The 21,600-nt window shown below is 38.0% G+C and overlaps 1 protein-coding gene and 1 pseudogene across 6 annotated transcripts in view; both read right to left on the bottom strand.

Moving 5' to 3' along the window:
• The window catches only part of DIAPH2 (diaphanous related formin 2), a 931,860-nt gene that overhangs the window by 352,246 nt on the left and 558,014 nt on the right, over nt 1-21,600 (bottom strand). For all 5 annotated transcript variants that reach the window (XM_025372654.1, XM_025372652.1, XM_025372653.1 and 2 more), the window contains one exon: nt 2,255-2,379. In XM_025372654.1, coding sequence (XP_025228439.1) covers nt 2,255-2,379 — 125 coding nt within the window. The remainder of the gene's footprint in view (nt 1-2,254; nt 2,380-21,600) is intronic.
• On the bottom strand, nt 14,044-14,573 carry LOC112615785 (annotated as a pseudogene). The gene has a single exon (XR_003117468.1). The product of XR_003117468.1 is annotated as a 60S ribosomal protein L21 pseudogene (transcript).

Raw genomic sequence — 21,600 nt, 5'->3', positions numbered from 1 at the left:
CACAATAAAATATCTTTCTCTTTTAGCATTGCCAGGAGGGTAAAAAATATATATATTAGGTAGGCACCAGAACTCATATACATACATATAATGATTATGCATTTTGTTTGTCTCTTTCTAGAAGACACAAACTCTCAATGGGTGACCAAGAAGTCTTTCAAAGGAAGAATAACTTGAGCCACAGTTTTATCATTATAATCCATTAATTCATAGTTTTTAACCAACCCAAGTCAATATTCAAATTTTTTCTCTGAAATAAATTGCTGTGCACTTTATTTTGTTTCTTTAAAGAATATGATATGCAAAGTAACAGCCCCATACATTTTAATAGAGTTTTCAATCCCCTTGTGGACAAACAGTCACACTTTAGTGCCACTTAAATGAAGAATAACCATTCATCTGTAACATACAGATACAGAAGGCTCTGGATTTTCATTTTAAAGTGCTTAATTACCTGCATAAAGAGAGAAATAAAATAAGGAGTCCAGGCCAAGTTCACGAGGGTTTGAAATTACTTTTCTTTTTCTAAATGAGCAACAAAGACTCAATGTTGCAAGCTGTTGTGTGGCTATAAGCCAACAGTAGAAGAAAATGTTCAAAAGAAAAAGGGGATCAGGAATTAAATTCAAATATAAGGCAAGAACCAAAATCGAAAGGTGAAAAAGGAGGTGGTGTTTCCAGGCACAGGACAATATAACATATTTGAAAAAAAAAACGTAATCAGCAATAAAGTGAAACCTTCATATTAAGTATTCCAACGTGGCCAGTAATGCAACTCAAGGTTATTTTTGTGGATTCCCTGCCTCCAATCACTCACAAACTTATGTTGCCAATATTTGTATTCATGAAGGTACTCAGAATCACTAAAGGACCATACAAAACACAGTATCATTAATGAACCAAAACACTGAGAGTTAAAATTTTTTTTTACATAAATCTAAATTGCCATTCTTAAGTAATTCAAGTTCAGCACTGTGACTTCCAAGTTGGGCAAAAAGTAAAGCATATCAGAAAAGAAAAAGGCAATAGATTTAACCTTGAAACAAGGTGACTGCCAAATAGTTGTTGAAGGAATTTACTTATTATCAGATAAAGAATTTACAGTATTTATTCCCTCTAGAGATATAAAATGGTGAATCAATCTGTAGTTCAAGATATTTATTTAAACCCAGAGGAGGAGGATATGGCTTTAAGTTTTGAAAACTAAAATAGAAAATTATAAAAAAATCAGTTCTAATGTAGTTTATCTTTAGATACCAGATTTAACATTAAACAATTCAAGCTAAATGCTATTTCTCAAGTTTTCCTTTTATATATTTTTATGATTTATATGAATATACTGCTATAAACTAGAAGTTTCAAAAAATATTTATTTAACAAGAAATGCTTAATGTTATACAGATATCTACTATAATTTATGTAAATATATCATCTACTGATCAATTCGTCTATCCATCCAACCATGTATCCATTTATTCTTCACAGTCCTTTCAGTCTAGTGATATTAGTTATCCTCTTATTGTCCTTGAAAATGCACACATGCCCTCAGAAAATGTATACACACACACAAAAAATCTCAGACAAAAAAAACCTTCTGTTGATCATTTACTTTAAACATTTGGTTATATAAGAATATTCTGTTTTGTTTTGTTTAGGCTTCATCAAGCCTCTTAAGACTTACCTTGCATATCCTGTGGGCTTTCAAATGGAATTCTTCTTTGAGAAATAGCATTTTAAAAAAATCTAATTGTTCCCTTGCCTACTGGTTGAAAACATCATGAAAGAAAATTTATGCGGGCCGGGCGCGGTGGCTCAAGCCTGTAATCCCAGCACTTTGGGAGGCCGAGATGGGCGGATCACGAGGTCAGGAGATCGAGACCATCCTGGCTAACACGGTGAAACCCCGTCTCTACTAAAACAATACAAAAAAACTAGCCGGGCGCGGTGGCGGCGCCTGTAGTCCCAGCTACTCGGGAGGCTGAGGCAGGAGAATGGCGGGAACCCGGGAGGCGGAGCTTGCAGTGAGCTGAGATCCGGCCACTGCACTCCAGCCTGGGCCACAGAGCGAGACTCCGTCTCAAAAAAAAAAAAAAAAAAAAAAAAAATTTATGCTACTAATAGAAAAACAGCATATACACAAATTCATCCGGATGGTGTGAAAAGACTACTAAATCTAGAACTAACCACACAGTTAGTAGACAGACAGACATAAAGACTAAAAACTAGACAAAATGCTTAAATAAATAAAGGATATGGTCATCTTTTCCACAAACTTATCGTGTTGATTTTCTGCTTGGGGGAATTTCTTGATGTCACGTTCCAGATGAACAATTTGTTGTTCCATTGATGCAAGGTTGCTCTTGAGAATTTGAGCTGAAACTAAAGAACAAAGTGCAAAGGATTTAGAATATTTTACCAGGTGCTCCACAAAACATCTAAAAGGAGATATTATCAGTTAAAGTCTTTTTTTAAAAAAATGTGGGAAATAGTTCCATGAAGTCAACTCATATTTTTCTGAATTACTGCTCATAAAAATTCTACTCTCCATGAAATAAATGAAAATGTGTAATATAATAAACCAAATCATCATGTTTAATATGGGAATGTCACCATTTTACTCAGCCATTAGTTCAAATGAAACCATTTCAATTTAAATTTATTGATGGAATTCCTAATATTTCATTCTTTAAAATCTAATTTGAAGATTAAAGAAAAACTAAGGTTCAAAGACATGTTATTAATGCATGTTCTTTTTTTTTTTTTTTTTTTTTTTTTTTTTTTTTTTTGAGACGGAGTCTCGCGCTGTCACCCAGGCTGGAGTGCAGTGGCCGGATCTCAGCTCACTGCAAGCTCCGCCTCCCGGGTTCAGGCCATTCTCCTGCCTCAGCCTCCCGAGTAGCTGGGACTACAGGCGTCCGCCACCCCGGCCGGCTAGTTTTTTGTATTTTTTAGTAGAGACGGGGTTTCACCGTGTTAACCAGGATGGTCTCGATCTCCTGACCTCGTGATCCGCCCGTCTCGGCCTCCCAAAGTGCTGGGATTACAGGCTTGAGCCACCGCGCCCGGCGCATGTTCTTAGCTCTATAAATGATTTAAGGTTAAATTATATAAAAGGATCAAATATTTTTCTTTTGTAGAAATATCCTGATTTTTATAAACCAGTATCTATGGTAAAAGTTCCCATCTCTAGTACTTTTCAAAGAGAAGTGAAAAATAACTGTTGATACAGAAAGATGATTTAGAGCAAACCCCAGCAAACACAAATGAACGTACATACCCACAAAGATTCAGCCTGCCCTCAAACACTATCATTATTTGCTGTAATTACCCCTAACATTCTCTGCACCTTCCTTTTTCTCTCACTGACAAGTAATAATTTTAAGTATTGTATTCAAACTGCTCCTAAATACAAGCACATTTTTCAGATCTGTCAGGAGACTGTCTTTTTACCGGGTAATTTTTTTTTTTAACTTGCAACTATTTTATAGATACTCTATTGCTGCATAACTGCCAATTATGTATGAAAACACTTCTATCAATATCAACAGCATTTGGCAAGATTCTGGTTGCAAAGATGAGGTAAGTGTTATAATTTGATAGATAGCCCGTGACATTGGTTTTTAAATCCTGGCCTCTGAAATACTGTTATTTTCATTAAAGGACCATGAAACATAAATAGAAAAATACTATGATTCTTTCTTATTTTTAAGCAAAGTTAGTCTTATGCAGAGACATATCAGCATTACAATGAAAAATTCAAGAGACTGCCAAAATCAACCCCTTGGCAAATTTCAGCCAAACTGTTCAGATACAAATTCATCATGTTGACAGGCACATCTTTATAACTGAATGAGGAGAAAACACCTTAAATATACATGGAAGTTCAAGAGACTAAAAATCAAACACCAACACTAAAGACTACTTTTTTTCTATTAATCTGTCAGTTTAAATAGCTCTGTCCAATTTAGTTCCATCTGTTTAGATCTGACAAGCTTGGAAATTATTCTTTATTGCAGAAGAGAGTTTTATCAAAAATTTGCTAATGGTTCACCAATCATTGCTTGCTTTATTTAAAGGATGAGTTTGCTATGGAAGAAATAATTCTCTCTGATTTTAAAATTGAATTATTTCACTTAGGTTTCTCTGCTATATTCTAATTATTCAAAAGGTTTCTCCTTTCCCACTTGGTTGATTGAAAAAGTGAAGACAGGCCAAGTGTGGTGGCCCACGCCTCTAATCCCAGCACTTTGGGAGGCCGAGGCGGGCGGATTACCTGAGGTCATGAGTTTGAGGCCAGCCTGGCCAACATGGTGAAACCCTGTCTCTACCAAAAACAAAAAACAAACAAACAAAAAAATTAACCAGGCCTGGTGGCGGGTGCCTGTAATCCCAGCCACTCGAGAGGCTGAGGCAGAAGAATCGCTCAAACCCAGGAGGCAGAGGTTGCAGTGAGCCAAGATCCTGCCACTGCACTCTATCCTGGGGAGCAAGAATGAAATTCCGTCTCAAAAAAAAAAAAAAAAATGAAGATAAAACATTGACCAGTCACTTATGTTAGTTAGGTTACACGGACATGGTGAAGTTCAGGGCACATGACCCAAAAATATGGTACCTTGGCATATTGAGTATTTTAAGCTGAAGAACTTTTAGAAATGACACCTGCAGGAAGGACTATCTGATCTTTCCTGGGCGCAGGTCTTAAGACCCTCATGTAGGCCCCGTGTGGGGGCTCACATCTGTAATCCCAGCACTAGTGGAGGCCAAGGTGGATGGATTGCTTGAACTCAGGAGCTCAAGGGCAGTCTGGACAATATGGCAAAACCCCATCTCTACAAAAAATATAAAAATAAGCTGGGCTGGACGTGGTGGCTCAAACCTGTAATCCCAGCTCTTCGGGAGGCTGAGGCAGGAGGATCACATGGGCCCAGGAGTTCGAGACCAGACTAAACCATATAGTTAGACCTTGTCTCTACAAAAAATAAAATAAAAGAAAATGAGGTGGGAGGATTGCTTGAGTGCAGAAAGCTGAAGCTGCAATGAGTTATGATGGCATCACTGTATTCCTGCCTAGGTGACAGAGTGAGATCCTGCCTCAAATAAATAAATAAATAAATAAATAAATAAATAAATAAATAAGGTGGGTGTGGTGGTATGTGCCTAGTCCCAGCTACTTAAGAGGCTGAGTTAAGAGGATCGCTTGAGCCTGGGAGGTTGAGGCCGCAGTGAGTCATGATCGTGCCACTCTTCTCCAGCCTGGGCAACACAGATTGATCCTTTCTCTTAAAGAAAAAACCAAAAACTCATGTGACAGATTTTTGTTTGTTTGTTTTTTTGGAGACAGAGTCTCACTCTGTCGCCAGGCTGGAGTGCAGTGGCATTATATCTCGGCTCACTGCAACCTCCGACTCCCTGGTTCAAGTGATTCTCCTGCCTCAGCCTCCCAAGTAGCCAGGATTACAGGCATGTGCCACCATGCCCAGCTAATTTTTGTATTTTTAGTAGGGACAGGGTTTCACCATGTTGGCCAGGATGGTCTCGATCTCCTGACCTCGTGATCCACCCGCCTCGGCCTCCCAAAGTGTTGGGATTACAGGCGTGAGCCACCATGCCGGGTCTGAGAGCTAACTTGCCTATATGCACCCTGAGGAAACCAACATCCTTATCTCTGAAGACAAAGGGACATAGAAATCTGAACAAATAGTTCTTGCTAAATTTCTCCCAGTTTATTATACTTAGCTCATACTCTTTCTTTTCCCTATCATATTTTTCCACACCTCTCCATTCTTCATCAAATATACTAAAGAAAACACTCAGGTTTAACTGTTTCTTTGGATCTTCATTTCCCTATGAATGCTCCCCTCCCAAGTTATATAAAACCTAAATAAATTTGCATTCTTTTCTTGTGCTAATCTGCCTTTTGGTATAAAGACCGTGGCCAATGAACCTAAAATGGGGAAAAGGAGAAGTTATTTTTCCTCCCTTACCTTAGAAATAAACTCACGCTAACTTTCTGTAATAAACAAAATGTGCTCAAAGGCCAGGTTTAGGTCACAATAGTAACGGCACTAGTCAAAAGGGGATGATGATGATGATAATGACTTCATCTTCTAATAATTCAATACAAAACTAGCCTAATCAAACTGCTATGCACACAGCAGTCTACATATGTCAAGTAATAAGTGAGAATATATTTTAACCCAGGGAAATTGCTTTTACCCTAAAGTTGCATTCTGAATAAATCAGTATTTTTCTGAACATCTGTCCTCCCCAATTTCACATGTATAATCTTTAGTCTTCTATAAATCTCTCCAGAGCTCTACTCCAAATTCTCTACCATTTCATATGCACTTTTTGTTTGTTCAAGTGATCGTCCACCTATCACCTTCTGCTTTGAATAAGAATTGTTTTTTGTCTCATATACATAAACAGCAGTATCCTTTATAAAACTCCAAGCTCTCTAATGGTAAGATCTATATTTGATTTTTTGCTTTTCCCTCAGTACTTATCACTGTGCTCAGTATTTATCACTCAATAAATATTTATTAGATGAATATGTACATTTCAAGAAGTTTTGGCTCACATTTAAATTTATGTCTACTTCCACAACTGAAAGTACAGGGAGAGGGGTTAGATATAATCATCATGATTTGAAGTTACCATACCCATTATTATATAAGTAGAGAAAGAGAGCAGGGAGTTGAAATCTGTCTAGCAATATATAGAGGTGGTTTGGGAGATGCTTAGACAAATGGGAACGTGAGGAAAGGGGAAAAAGTTTTAAAAAGTAAAGGGCATCTTTCTTTATTAGGCTCTTCCGTTCTTCCCCTCTAATGAATTATTCATATTATGCCTGAACAAAAGAGAATTAAATATTGGAGATGTAATAATCTGAGAATTCTAGCTTATACAGAAATTTATGGCTGCATTAAACAATGTCATTATGTAAAGTGTTTATCCTTCCATCGGGGGAATTATGTTATCTTTGAGGTAAAAGTGACATTAAAGGAGATTTGGACCAGCGTCTTAAATTTGAAAAACTCAGGTTACAGGGTATCACAGTCCAAGTCCCTGTAAAACATAGCCTAAGTTAGAGCTTACTCGTTAAGGCCTTTTTGGGATGAGCGGGATATAATCCCAGAGAAACGGGCATGAGGGAAAGACAGCAAATACAAGAGGGTAAGTTCCAGAACTTGTCACAGCTTAACCAAAAAAAAAAAAAAAAGGCTGGTTGTTTAGTGTCTCAGGTTGTCTCCATCAGGGCTGACTTCATGGATATGCAATCTGTGCAGGTTCATGGATATGCAACCTGTGACTTCATGGATATACAACCTGTGCAACCATGCTGCAAAGGGCCCAGCACTTTGTTTTTTTTGTTTTTTTTTTTTGTTTCTTTGTTTGTTTTTTTTTTTGAGACGGAGTCTCGCTCTGTCACCCAGGCTGGAGTGCAGTGGCCGCATCTCAGCTCACTGCAAGCTCCGCCTCCCAGGTTCACGCCATTCTCCTGCCTCAGCCTCCAGAGTAGCTGGGACTACAGGCGCCCGCCACCTCGCCCGGCTAGTTTTTTGTATTTTTTAGTAGAGACGGGGTTTCGCCGTGTTAGCCTGGATGGTCTCGATCTCCTGACCTCGTGATCCGCCCGTCTCGGCCTCCCAAAGTGCTGGGATTACAGGCTTGAGCCACCGCGCCCGGCCGCAGCACTTTGTTTAATACTTCGTTGTCATTTTGAAATTCTTAATAATTTTTGCAGTGGGGTGCCACATTTCATTTTGCACCCGGACCCAAAAATTATCTAGTCAGTCCTGGTCTCCAGATAAAACAAATGTAACTTAGAAAAGTTGTTTACAGGCCAGGTGCCTTGGCTCATGCCTGTAATCCCAGCACTTTGGGAGGCTGAGGCAGGTGGATCATTTGAGGTCAGGAGTTTGGGACCAGCATGGCCAACATGGCGAAACCCTGTCTCTACTCAAAATACAAAAAAATTAGCTGGGCATGGTGGTGCCCGCCTGTAATCCCAGATACTCAGGAGGCTGAGGCAGGAAAATCACTTGAACTTGGGAGACAGAGGTTACAGTGAGCCGAGATCGTGCCACTGCACTCCAGCCTGGGCGACAGAGTGAAACTCTGTCTGAAAAAAAAAAAAAGAGTTGCTTAGAGTTGACAGTGAGCAATTCATTTACCTGCCGACTCCTTAGCATCTCCTGTTCTTTCACTGGTGAAATTGTTTCTAACAGTGTTAACTTCCCACTATGGCTGAGAAATGAGTAGCCTGGGTTTGGAGGTGGGAGATGGCAAAGAAGGAGTGTCCAGTGAATCTAGGGTGTTGCATATATTAGATCCAAAACAGAGTATTCCCTACATCCTAAGTGCCTTATTCAATTGTTGACAGTTGATATCATTAGAATTTTTTTATTTACTCATAATGAAAATCAGCCTACTTAAACTTTTATCTATTACTCCTAATTTTGCCTCATAGTAGCACTGAACAAGTCTACTACCTATTTTACAAGAAATATATCAGTTGAATATTCTTAATCTATCCAGCCTATATATACCCAGTTCCTTCAAACAGTCCTTTTGTGGTATAAGAATTAGTCATTACTGGCTGGGCGTGGTGGCTCATGCCTGTAATCCCATCACTTTGGGAGGCTGAGGCGGGCAGATCACGAGGTCAGGAGATTGAGACCATCTTGGCCAACATAGTGAAACCCTACCTCTACTAAAAATACAAAAAAATTAGCAGGGCGCGGTGGCGGGCACCTGTAGTCCCAGCTACTCGGGAGGCTGAGGCAGGAGAATCTCTTGAACCCGGGAGGCAGAGGTTACAGTGAGCTGAGATCGCTCTACTGCACTCCAGCCTGGCGACAGAGCGAGACTCCATCTCAGGGGGAAGAAAAAAAAAAAGAATCAGTCATTACTTAAGTTCTTAAGTAATAACCAACATTTACTGAGTACTTACTATATGCTAGATATTATTCTAAGTAGTGTTATGTATTAACTCATCTAATACAAAAATTCCATAAGGTATGCACTACTCTTAAGGAGGGGTATAAGTAATGTCATCTCAGGACATCGTAAATGCAAAGCAGTATTTCTGGAGCCTGGAAGGCCAGCATCTTGAAATAAAATCTGTACCCTTTATCATTCATTGGCACAAGGTCATGTTACTTATATATGCAGCTGTGGCAGAATTAGATGGGATAGGAATGGTTTTAGGAATCAGACAGACCTAGGTTCTAATCTCAGCCATACGTATTACTAGCTAGGTTATCTTAAGTCAATGACTTAGCTTCTCTAGGCCTTCATTTCCTGATTTGCAAAATGGTGATGATGATATCTTCCTTAAAGAGTAGTCATTTAGGTTAAACGATTTGATAAATATAAAGCACTTATTATTATACCTAGTACATAAATATTCATTTTATATTTCACTATCCTCTTTCCTATGCCCTGCCTTCCAACATACACATTCCCATTGTATACATGCTACCATGAATTCAACAATTTAGATGTAATCTAAGGGAAAAAAAAGCAGACATTTCCAACCTGCTACCCCTACTATGGCCTAATTTAACGTAATATTGGTCTTTTTTCTAATAAAGAGAACTAAACTTAGATTCTGTTTTCTGTGTTTAGATTTTACAGGATACATGGAATTTTAGTTTCAGGAACTAGTGACAATTACACTAATCAACAGCCAATTTATCAGATTTATTAGCAAGTTCCAAATTTAAATAATATTTCTGGAAATTAAAACCCATGCAATAGTCTGTATTTCCTTGGCATTTAAAAGTTCATTACTTTGGCTTTCTAGACTTGTCTAAAAGGTAACAGACAAAAAAAAAAAAAAAAAAAAAAAAAAAAAAAACCCAAAGTATTAGAAAAAAAATAATATGTGTTTACTTGCCTCATTAATTGCCTTGAACACATTTGCCTCAATCTTAAGAGTTGGGAATCAATTAACGTTATGATTATTTAAATATTTAACTAGGTCTTAGCCTACAATACTTCTAATATTTCTCAGGTAGGGGGTACACGTGCATGTGTGTGTGTGTGTGTGTGTGTGTGTGAGAGAGAGAGAGAGAGAGAGAGAGAGAGAAATAAATATTTTTACTAGAGGTTGCAGGGTGATGAGGGTACCTGGAGTGCCAAGAATATTTAAGTACCAGAGTGGGTTAGAAATGCTTGTCTTTGCACAGCCTCAGCCTCAGGGTATATTTTTGTGCCTGTCATTATATTAGTTCACTAATATAAATTAGGGAGTCTTTAATGACAGTGCAAACATTTTCTATCTGAGTAAATTCCCACTACAGGCACTTTCAATGACTGATTAGTCAGTCTGGTAGCACTTTAATTTTTTTCTCTCATTTCATTTTTTACATCTGCTACTGAATTACTGAATCTGAATTATAACACTAAAAAATTAAATTATAGCTATCTGGTTCTTTATTACAGCTTTCTTCCTTGTACTCCATAAATAACCTTTTAAGTTCAGTGTACTCTCTTGAGTTATATGTAGGAGAAACTTTCCTCACAAATCTTATTTATCTACTTGAAAAATATACATATACTTTTTCCCTGGCTTCAAGCAAATATATGATAGTGGCCTGATCCTCATTCAAAACATTTTAAATGACAGACTTTCTCTAATACATAATTTTAAGAAAAGTAAAGTATAAGATAAATATTTTAAGTAACAGTTTGAATGGAAAGACTCTTCAATTACGCAGTATATGAGAGAACAGATACGCATGCAAGAAAAAAAAAAATCACAGTATTCCAGTGACATTCTCTAGACCATACTCAGAATGTGTAATTCTATGTAAATATAAAAGCATTTCCAGGAAATTGTGGATTTTTTTCTGAATTAAATGTTTCTATTAATTGTAACCACTGACGAAGTAACACAGCACTTCTTACATCTTTGCTCCAAGAAAGACCAAGTAAGAATTTACTCTTGCAAGTCTATATGTGAATAGGCCCAAACATGAATATACAAGTATCCTGTAATTTTCCTTAACTGAATATATTTAGTTGAAGAATTACTATCAGCGGAGCAGCATACCATTAAAGTGACTCATCCAGAAAGCATATGTAAAAAACAAAAGAACATTATAAGCATCCTGAACAATAGACACTGTTGTATTCTTTCTCAAGTGCATTTATAAGTTACTTTCATTTTATATGAATGCTGTACCTGGAAATGAAGCAAATGTGTTTATACAGTAACAATAGCAAAAGCTCATCACTGTGAGCTTCTTTGGCCTTTAAAGAAAATAAATGGTAAATGGCACCCAAATGAAAAATCCCTATAATGAAAAAAATGTGAGAAAATTACTCATTCTTAGGGGGGAAAAAAAACCTGTTAAAAAGTCACCTTCACAGAAAACAACTAGAATTCTTATTCCATAAAACGTAAAAATATGCATTCCAAATAGGTGTTCATAAGTACCATCATTTACTCCTCTAACATATGCCCTTGGGAATAAAGTGCAGTTTTTCTCAACTGGATTCATAATGTGGTCTGAACTGATGCTGATAGCAGAGGAAATCCAATAAGAAAACATGAAAGCTGCATTCTATGATTTAACTCTTAAAACTTCGCTAAGTACATTTCAGTGTCTGAGTTCATACATTTGTACAAGTTCTCAGCCTGAAAACTTCAGTCTGACTGCATGTTTAAAAAAATAAAGACAGACTTCTAACAAAAAGAAAACAAGGAGGAAGGGAAAGTTTGAAACTGTCTAAGTAATAATTTGCAGTAAGAAAATTCTGAAGCCTGAGCACCAAACTAACAGTAGTGGACAGACAGTCAAGCTGCCCCTTGAAGAATCCCAGTCCCTTCTCCTGCTGTCTCTTCTGCAAGTGTTATTCTGCCTGCAGCAAATACTATGCATGAATTTTTAAATCACAGGCTGAAAAACAAACTGAAATCTCCTACCCTTCTTGACAGTCTTAGCTCAAGGCCAGGACTAGGAAGTAATAAAGCGATGCAGGATAAAGTCTTGTTGGAATAGTTTGTTCTCGTCAAGAAAAATCTTTTTAAAAAATCATTTGGTCGCCGGGCGCGGTGGCTCAAGCCTGTAATCCCAGCACTTTGGGAGGCCGAGACGGGCGGATCACGAGGTCAGGAGATCGAGACCATCCTGGCTAACACGGTGAAACCCCGTCTCTACTAAAAAATACAAAAAACTAGCCGGGCGAAGTGGCGGGCGCCTGTGGTCCCAGCTACTTGGGAGGCTGAGGCAGGAGAATGGCGTAAACCCGGGAGGCGGAGCTTGCAGTGAGCTGAGATCCGGCCACCGCACTCCAGCCTGGGCGACAGAGCCAGACTCAGTCTCAAAAAAAAAAAAAAAAAAAAAAAAAAAAAAAAAAAAAAAAAAAAAAAATCATTTGGTCATTTTGTAATAAAAGATGCCCCACCCACCTACAACTCAAACTGGAATAATTTTAATAGGTCAAGTCTTATCGACTTGATATTGGTCTATCCTGAATTGTCTCCTCCTGGAGATTTTATTTAAATGGCTGGAATGGCATTCTTCTCAATAAAAAAAAAGCTTGTCAGGAGCTTCAAATGCTAATAAATCCTTTATGACAATCCCATACTAATGTCTTCACTTGTCAAATCTATGTAATGCATTCTTCTTTAACCTTGGAACTAGAACACTAATGATAAAAGTGTAGGTTGTCAAAGGAGGCTACTTAATATAACAATAGAAAGGCTTAAAATAAATTAGTAAAATCATGGAAAAGCAAGGACTATGGAAAACGTAGACTTGTTGACTAAAACTAGAAAGAACAAAATCCTAGTTTAAGAAATCTGAAATTACTAGTCTGTAAAATTTGGAATTTTCAGTATATGTTTATAGGTGTATTTAGTTGTGAACTACAATAATTGAGTAAACAGTACTGAAGAAAGGTCACAAAGAACAAACAGGTAGAAAACAACTTATATTCAATACTGTCAAACAATGTTTTGACAAACTAGATGCGATAAATGAACACTGCTTCACACCAACCAAAACGACTACCTGCTTCTTGAATATAAGCATTCACAAATGCTTTTATCTGAGCAATCACTTAATGATAACTTTACTAATATACCCTTACTTCTGATAAATGATATCTTCAATAAGTTGTGAAAAGATCATACAGATTGATAAAATATTTGAATAGATACTGTCTTCCACATTACTATTTGGCAAGAATTAAGTACACATAAATAGTGTTTCCATAAAGCTATAATGCTGTATTAAAAGAATGTTAGCCTTGTTGAGTGCAATTTTTGTGATCATGGGTAAATTTTTCATGAACTTTATTCCTGAACTCTTCAGGGAAATTAATAGGACTATATGTAGATTCTTGCACTTGACAGAGTTTTGAGGAACAAGTTTAATGCATGAAGTCCACAAGTATGTAACATATACAAAGCCACAAATTTTCACCCAAACTGAATGCAGATTGTTGAGATCAGTGCTGAGGTCATACTGCTGAAGCCATTAGAGTCCATTCCACATTAGTGCTGCCTGGATTAGCAATATTTCTCCTGCGTAATAGGGTTATAGGTCAGACAAAAGACACTTCAAAGGATATAGTAAGCCTATGGTTGTATTTATTTTCCTTATTTATTAACTGTGGATATTAATAGGATTACCATATGCCCTGAAATAAGAAATTGGCAATACAAACTAAAGCAATTAGATAATACAATTGTAGTAGGTTTTTAAGTTCCTCACTACTGAAAGCAGTCCCTAAATAAAGCAAGTCTTGATTAGTTATCTGGGCATTATCACCTCATAAATTTATTATACTTTATGTAGTTTTGTCTACTAACAAAATAATGGATTTTTTAAAAAAAATTTGAGACGAAATTTGAGAGGTAGGTAGGGTCTTCTAGGACACCGTAAGGAGTTTAGGTTTCACCTTAAGTGTAGTGAGAAAGCGCTGAAAGACTTCAAGCCGGATAAATTGATAACATTTCTTTCTTTTTTTTCTTTCTTTCTTTTTTTTTTTTTTTCAGCCCAGAGGTCTTTTATTTATTTATTCTTTTAACACCTATTATGCCATGAATTCATAGGGAATAGGTTCCAGCAGCTCAGGCTCCTTCCCATTGGTTCTCACAAAGTGTGCCTCTCTGGGTGGAGCAGGCTGGCGCTTAAGTTGAACCCAGGTACCTTTCTCTTTGGCTTCTTTCTTTTTCTGATCATTTTCCTTCACGCATTTCAGGAAGCTATCTCGGCTCTTAGAGTGCTTAATGTGCTTAATACGCACATTAATTGTCTTGGCAAGAATCTTGACCTTAACTTGTTTGTTTACAACAATGCCAACAGCATGCTGGGTAACATTGTAGACTCTTCCAGTTTTGCCATGGTAACACTTGTGGGGCATTCCTTTTTGAACAGTACCCATTCCCTTGATGTCTACGATATCACCTTTCTTACAGATTCGCATATACGTGGCCAAAGGAACAACTCTATGTTTTCTAGAAGGCCTAGAGAACATATATCGGGTGCCTCTCCTCTTTCCCTTTGTGTTCGTCGTTTTGGCGAATTACTGGAAGATGGCGGTTCCCGCCGAAAGGCTTTTTTTTTTTCTTAGACATAGTCTCGCCCTATCTCCCAGGCTGGAGTGCACTGGCGTGATCTCGGCTCACCACAACCTCTGCCTCCCAGGTTCAAGTGATTCTCCTGCCTCAGCCTCCTGAGTAGCTGGGATTACAGGCACGTGCCACCACGCCCGGCTAATTTTTGTATTTTGAGTAGAGAAGGGGTTTCACCATGTTAGCCAAGATGGTCTCCATCTCCTGACCTCATGATCTACCCACCTTGGCCTCCCAAAGTGTTGGGATTACAGGTGTGAGCCACTGTGCCCAGCCACAAAGGTTGTTTTCAAAACGTCGTCTTCTCTGAGACCCAAATAAATATCTGGGCTATGTTTTTCAGAATTCTCCATCTATTCATATATGTTCCTGAAAAGTCCTTCCACCCCGGCAAAAAGGGAATAAAACACAAAGAAGGGCTAAATACACTTTTGTGTAATTTAAATAGCAACTGGTCTCAAAAGTCATGTTCAAAGAAAGGCTGCTGAAATTTTTAATTCATCTACACAGGTGGGAAAATATTTGGCAAAGCAAAGATTAATAAAAGGCCCAGAGACTTTCAAGTGTTCTGGCAAAAACATATACAAGCACAAATACACATACAATCTGGCTAAAGGCCCTGAAATATTCATTTTGAAATGAATATTTCATTTATGAATGATCCCTAGTGATCATTTATGAAACAAGGGAAAGGAAACTGAAAACATTCACTAATACAAGTACTATGAGATAATGTCTTCAATATGGAAGTTCCTCAAGTAGACATATGTATACATTGCTTGGCTAGACTAGATAAGGGATTGGTGAACTACTGCCTGTAGGCCATATTTGGCTGGCTGCCTGTTTTCCTATGGCCTGTGAACTAGGAATGCTTTTTACATTTTTAAATGGCTGAAAAGAAAAAAAAAATCAAAAGAAGGATAGCATTTTGAGACACATGAAAAGTATATGAAATTTAAATTTCAGTGTCCGTAAATAAAGTTTTATTGAAAAACAGCCAGGTTCCTTCATTTACATATTGCCTATGGCTGCTTTTGGACTACAAAGGCAGTCCTGAGTCCTTGTGACAGGGACTGTGTGTAGTCTGCAAGCCCTAAAATATTTAATATCTGGCTCTCTGCAGAAAAAGTTTGTGGATCCATGTTCTAGATTAATAAAAATGCCCCCTTGGGGAGGGATATCAGCAATTTAGTCCAGATCTCTCATGAGGATATGGAAACTGAGAGAAATCAAAAATGGATTGCCTAGGTATACACCGCCAGGCCTCTGGATTTCTTTCTTTTCTTTTCTTTTTTTTTTTTTTTGAGATGGAGTTTCACTCTTGTTGCCCAGGCTGGAGTATGCAATGGCGCGATATCGGCTCACTGCAACCTCCACCTCCCAGGTTCAAGTGATTCTCCTGCCTCAGCCCACGTCTGGCTAATTTTTTTTTTTTTTTTTTGGTATTTTTAGTAGAGACAGGGTTTCTCCATGTTGGTCTGGCTGGTCTCGAACTCCCGATCTCAAGTGATTCACCCACCTCAGCTTCCCAAAGTGCTGGGATTACAGGTGTGAGCCACTGCACCTCTGGATTTCTTGATGCCTCTATAACCATAATGCAACTGAGTCTCCTTGCAACAATTCTTTGCATCCTTCTGAGGATAAAATGTATATTGTGAATTCCATAATGTGGAGTTGATTATATAAGTTTATCCTGCTGAATGTATCAATAGAATGTTAATTTAACAGGATGGAAAAAAAGCATTTTTTTTTATAGAGTTAGTACAATGCCACAGACAGCTATGATCAAAGCAGGCTGGCAAAATTTATTTTGTAAATCCTCAAATTAAATAAATAAAATATAAAAGCAACAGACACATGCAGAAACTCAAAGCCAGGTCCTGTATCCCAGTCAGTATAAAAGGAAAAACCAGCCACTATACTGCAACATAAAATTCAGTCTCCATGGCCAAATTATCACTTCTGAAAATAACACAGAGGAGTCCAAATCAAATTCTCCATTATCCCATCTCATAGCTTCCTTTTAGAATTGATCAAAATGCATCCTAAATAACTTATCTCTTTGTCATTACCATGGGTTTTAAAATGATACTACAGTACATTCCAGGAAGTTGCCAAGTTACAAATCCCAGTGTTGTACAGACAGACACACAAACACACACACATGCACACACTCATTTCATCCTATAGAATATATCTTGTTATTATGCCAGTTTTACATATGAAAAACCTGAGACAAAGAGAGATTAAATAATTTCCTCAAAGTCATGTAACTAGTAAGTGGCAGAGACAATATTTGAAGTTATGGAGTCTCATGTGTGTTTTTAACTAACATGCTCTACTGCCTGCTGAGAATAAGGCAAGATTTAGTTCAGCAGTATTTCCAAGTATGGGAAGTACAAGGTGAACCTGGTACCTGAAGTTCTTTTAGGCCCTGAAATTTAACACATAGTTCTGTTAATGGCATAGCACTGCAATAGCAAACAAGGAAGTGAGAGGGGAACAAACCACTGTCTTTGCCCCATGGAAGCCTTACTGTAGGGAGGTTAAGACAAGCAAATACAAAGATGTATAAATTGATGGGAGTATCAGTCAGATGATAACACACTGAAGAGTTAGTAGGAAGAAAATAATTTGTAAACAGGAGGAGATGTAATGTCTTCTTTGAGATATGTGGCAGTAAATGAAAATAATATTTTTCCATCTTCAGTCAAGAATAAGAAGGGAATATGGTAGCTGGACTCAGGGATTTGAGGAAAACAAACCTAGTTTGGAATTGCTGTTGTGGGGAAAAAGAGAGAATTAGAATTAAATGAAAAGCTACCCCAACGCCATTAGGAGGCTAAGGTTAGAAATTACAGAACAACGGATTCCATCAGGTAGACTGTGTGACTTCTGTCATGTATGCAGGAGTTGGGATTGGAACAGAGCAACAGGAATATCAGGGTGTGGATGGCAGAAGGCTAAAGGAGGGGGGCTTGAGGCAAGTATGGGGATTCTACAGTGCTAGACAGTGTGTAGGTTATGTGGCAAATGAAGCTTGAGGGGAGCAAATAGTTTGGGAGAAAAGAAAGAGGGGCTGAGCGTGACGGTTCACACCTGTAATCCCAGCACTTTGGGAGGCCGAGGCGGGCAGATCACCTGAGGTTAGGAGTTCGAGACCAGCCTGACCAACATGGTGAAACCCCATCACTACTAAAAATACAAAAATTAGCCGGGTGTGATGGCACATGCCTGTAATCTGTTACTTTGGAGGCTGAGACAGGAGAATCGCTTGAACCTGGGAGGTGGAGGTTGCAGTGAGCTGAGATCACGCCACTGCACTCCAGCCTGGGTGACAGAGTGAGACTCTGTCTTATACATAAATAAGATAAGGAAGGGTAAGGGTAAGGTCATAATGAGGGCAACAGAAAAACAGGTGCCAGAGGCAAGGGCTGTGTGAGGATGGTTGTGGGTACAAGGGCACATTCAGAGCTTGAGATCTTGGTGCTGGCTACATTGTCATGTGTGATGACAAAGTCTGATGTTTACATGCTATGGGGGAAGCTGAAATGGAGAGAATAACTCATGATGACCAAATCAAGGCTAAGGATCTTTGAAGCCAAGTTGTATATTGAGGCATCATTTTCAATGGTGAAGTCATCAACATTCATATATTTTTTTTAACTAAATAAACATTTATTTCTGGCTTTGTGAATTGCTTTTGTATTTTGTAATTTCTTTTTTTCTTGGAGGATGTTTTTGTGTTGTTTGTTCTGACGGAAGGTTATGAAGTAAGAGAAGAGGTCTGTGGAAGAGGGTATGATTAGCATATGGTGAAAATCAGATTTTCGCAGAGCAATATTTTATCTCTCTGAGGGAATACAGATTGATAAAATTTTTGTTTTGGTTCTTTGAATCATGTACGCACAAACATCGTGAACAGTTTTGTTTCCCATATTTTCAAAGTAGATAATATTAAAATAATTGGTAATACTTTCAAAATGTGAATGGCGTGTTACTGTAAAAATTGTTTTTCAGTTATTTAAATTTCACTGAACTCATAAGTTACACAGATACACCAGGTTATTTTTAACAGTGCTGTAAACTTGAAGAGCTACAGTGAATTATTCTTAATTATATATACACTGTTTACTTACCATATTTATTTTTAAATGGCTGCAGTTTTCAGATACGAATACATAATGGTAAAATAATAAAACAGTACATCCAGATGTTGAGAGATAACTGAACTATTCCCTGAGTTCGATCCACATATGTTTTGTAAGCCAATTAACTCTTCTGAACCTCTGGAGGGTACCAATAAGAACCCTTTCAAGAATAATTTACTCAAAAAAAAAAAAAAAAAAAAGGCCAGGCGCGGTGGCTCAAGCCTGTAATCCTAGCACTTTGGGAGGCCGAGACGGGTGGATCATGAGGTCAGGAGATCGAGACCATCCTGGCTAACACGGTGAAACCCCGTCTCTACTAAAAAAAAAAATACAAAAAACTAGCTGGGTGTGGTGGTGGGTGCCTGTAGTCCCAGCTACTTGGGAGGCTGAGGCAGGAGAATGGTGTAAACCCGGGAGGCGGAGCTTGCAGTGAGCCGAGATCCGGCCACTGCACTCCAGCCTGGGCAACACAGCGAGACTCCATCTCAAAAAAAAAAAAAAAAGCCTGAAAAAATTAATATGCCTCAGAATGTATCCAAAAAAGTCCAGTAAACAATTACTTTAGACCTCTGACCTAACGTATAGACTATTGACTAGACAGATTTTTACCCAATAAAACAGACGGCAAATTTATCATGTACCTTTAGGATTTGCTTTGATTAAATTCTACAGTTTCCCTCACAGGAGTCTTCAGGGAATGTATAACAAATGTGAGACAGCACAGTAACAGCAAAAAGAAAGTTGGTCTTGGAGTCAGAAGACCCAATTCCCACTTCCTTTACATATGCCTTTGGGTAAGACACCTAAACCACTTTGAGTCTCAGTTTTCATACCTGTAGAACAGGAATAATATCACTTGCCTCTCTGATCTGGTGGGGTGGTTATAAAGATACAAATTGGCCAGGCTTGGTGGCTCACACCTGTAATCCCAGCACGTTGGGAGGCCAACGCGGGTGGATCGCCTGAGGTCAGGAGCTCTAGACCAGCCTGACCAACATGGTGAAACCCCTTCTCTGCTAAATACAAAAAATTAGCCAGGAGTGCTGGCACGCGCCTGTAATCCCAGCTACTTGGGAGGCTGAGAATCTCTAGAACCTGGGAGGCAGAGGTTGCAATGAGCCAAGATTGCACGATTGCACTCCAGCCTAGGCAACAAGAGCCAAACTCCATTTAAAAAAAAAAAAAAAAAAAAAAGATACAAATGGGTCTGAGACTCTTTGTAAAGTGTTTGTAATATAAAAATCTTTACTTGATGGTATTGTAAATGCTGCAATAAGAAAATTGTGCTTGGCAGGAGGATGGAGCCAAAAGAGATCTCTGGCTCCTTCCTTTTAAGTTTCTACACATAAAGGGAATACTTAGAAAGAAAACCCCAGTACATGGAATATATTTAACATAGGAAACTTTCCAAAAATGTCTCTAATCTACAGCAAAGGATATTTGCATTAATTTTAATTCTGTCAACTCATAAAAATAATTATGGTTGATTTCAGACCCATAGTATATAAGAATTCTGAGTACATTTATTGTAATATCTGTGAAGATTTCTTATCAATATTTGAAAAGAAATTACTACTTGACACATGGAAAAACTGAGGCCAATACCATAATACTGCTTCAACTCCAAATAGAGATCTCTTTCATGCTAAATACTTCTATAGAGCAAGATGGCAGCTCTTCCTTTGCTTCATTTGCTGTGTTCTATTCTCCTTCCCACCATTCAGATGGAAGCATTTCCCAAGATCCCCTGTTCTTTTGTCTATAAACACTATCTTAATGCATTGCTCTTACATCAAGGCTTTTGTTATTATATATAACTGAAGATCCCCAAATCTCTATACCCAAACCCCAACCTTTTATTTGAGGAATGATCTTCTAGTCTCACATAAAAGTAAACATGTAATTGAGTGTCCCATGTCTGCATAGGCATCATATCCAAACCTGAGCAGACCACCTTCTCTCAGAAACCAAATCTATTTCTGATTTTCCTGTTTTCCCCAGTGGCATCACTACTCTTCCAGCTGTGACTGCTTAAAACCACAGAGTTAGCTTTTACTCTTTATCTTTTGTATTAACCATAACCAGCCAGTCACCAAGTCTCATCAATCATTTTCAAAATGCCTTTGTTTTCTACCTTTGTCTGTGCATTGCAGCTGCCACTTTTAGGAAGTGCATCTCACCTAAACGTTGGAACACTGCAACTGTTCTAGATGCATTCAATCCATATCACATAATGCTTCCAGAAAAAAAAAAAAAAATTCTTAAGACATTGATGTCACCATATCACTACTGGACTCAATGAGTTAAAATTAAAACCTTCGATTACATTTGAAGTCTCCAAAGCTACCATAGGTTACAGAATGCAATTAGAAACTAATGAATATGACTAACATCCTGAATATGAATTAAGAGGTTTTTAGAATTGAACACATTTAACTAATACAAATTAGTGGGAAATGGCAGTGCTATTCCAAATATAAAAAATAGTCACAATTTCCATGGTAAATATGAAAAGGAAGAGTTTTTATAAACCCCACATACCAGCCTTACTGTCTCTGGGGAATTAAAAGTGCACCTGTGCCCTTTTGGCACACACATGGACTCAGCTATACATAGATGGACAAGGGTATAACAGCATTACATTGCTTCTTTCTCTCTGTGGCATGGATTATAAGCTATGATTTAAATTGTTTCTTTAAATATGCAAATCACATTTCATGCATAGATCCCACATTGATCTTGCAAAGACCAGCTCTCAGCTACATTTTTAGCATGACATAGAGAGAGAAATCTCAATTTTGCTAAGATAATCTTCTTTTATTGCATTTCTACAGTTTCCTCTTTACAAATTGT

This window comes from Theropithecus gelada, chromosome X, assembly GCF_003255815.1.
Source record: "Theropithecus gelada isolate Dixy chromosome X, Tgel_1.0, whole genome shotgun sequence".
Taxonomy (NCBI): Eukaryota; Metazoa; Chordata; class Mammalia; order Primates; family Cercopithecidae; genus Theropithecus; species Theropithecus gelada.
The sequence above is the reverse complement of the archived record's forward strand: the minus strand, read 5'-3'. Positions and strand labels throughout refer to the sequence as shown.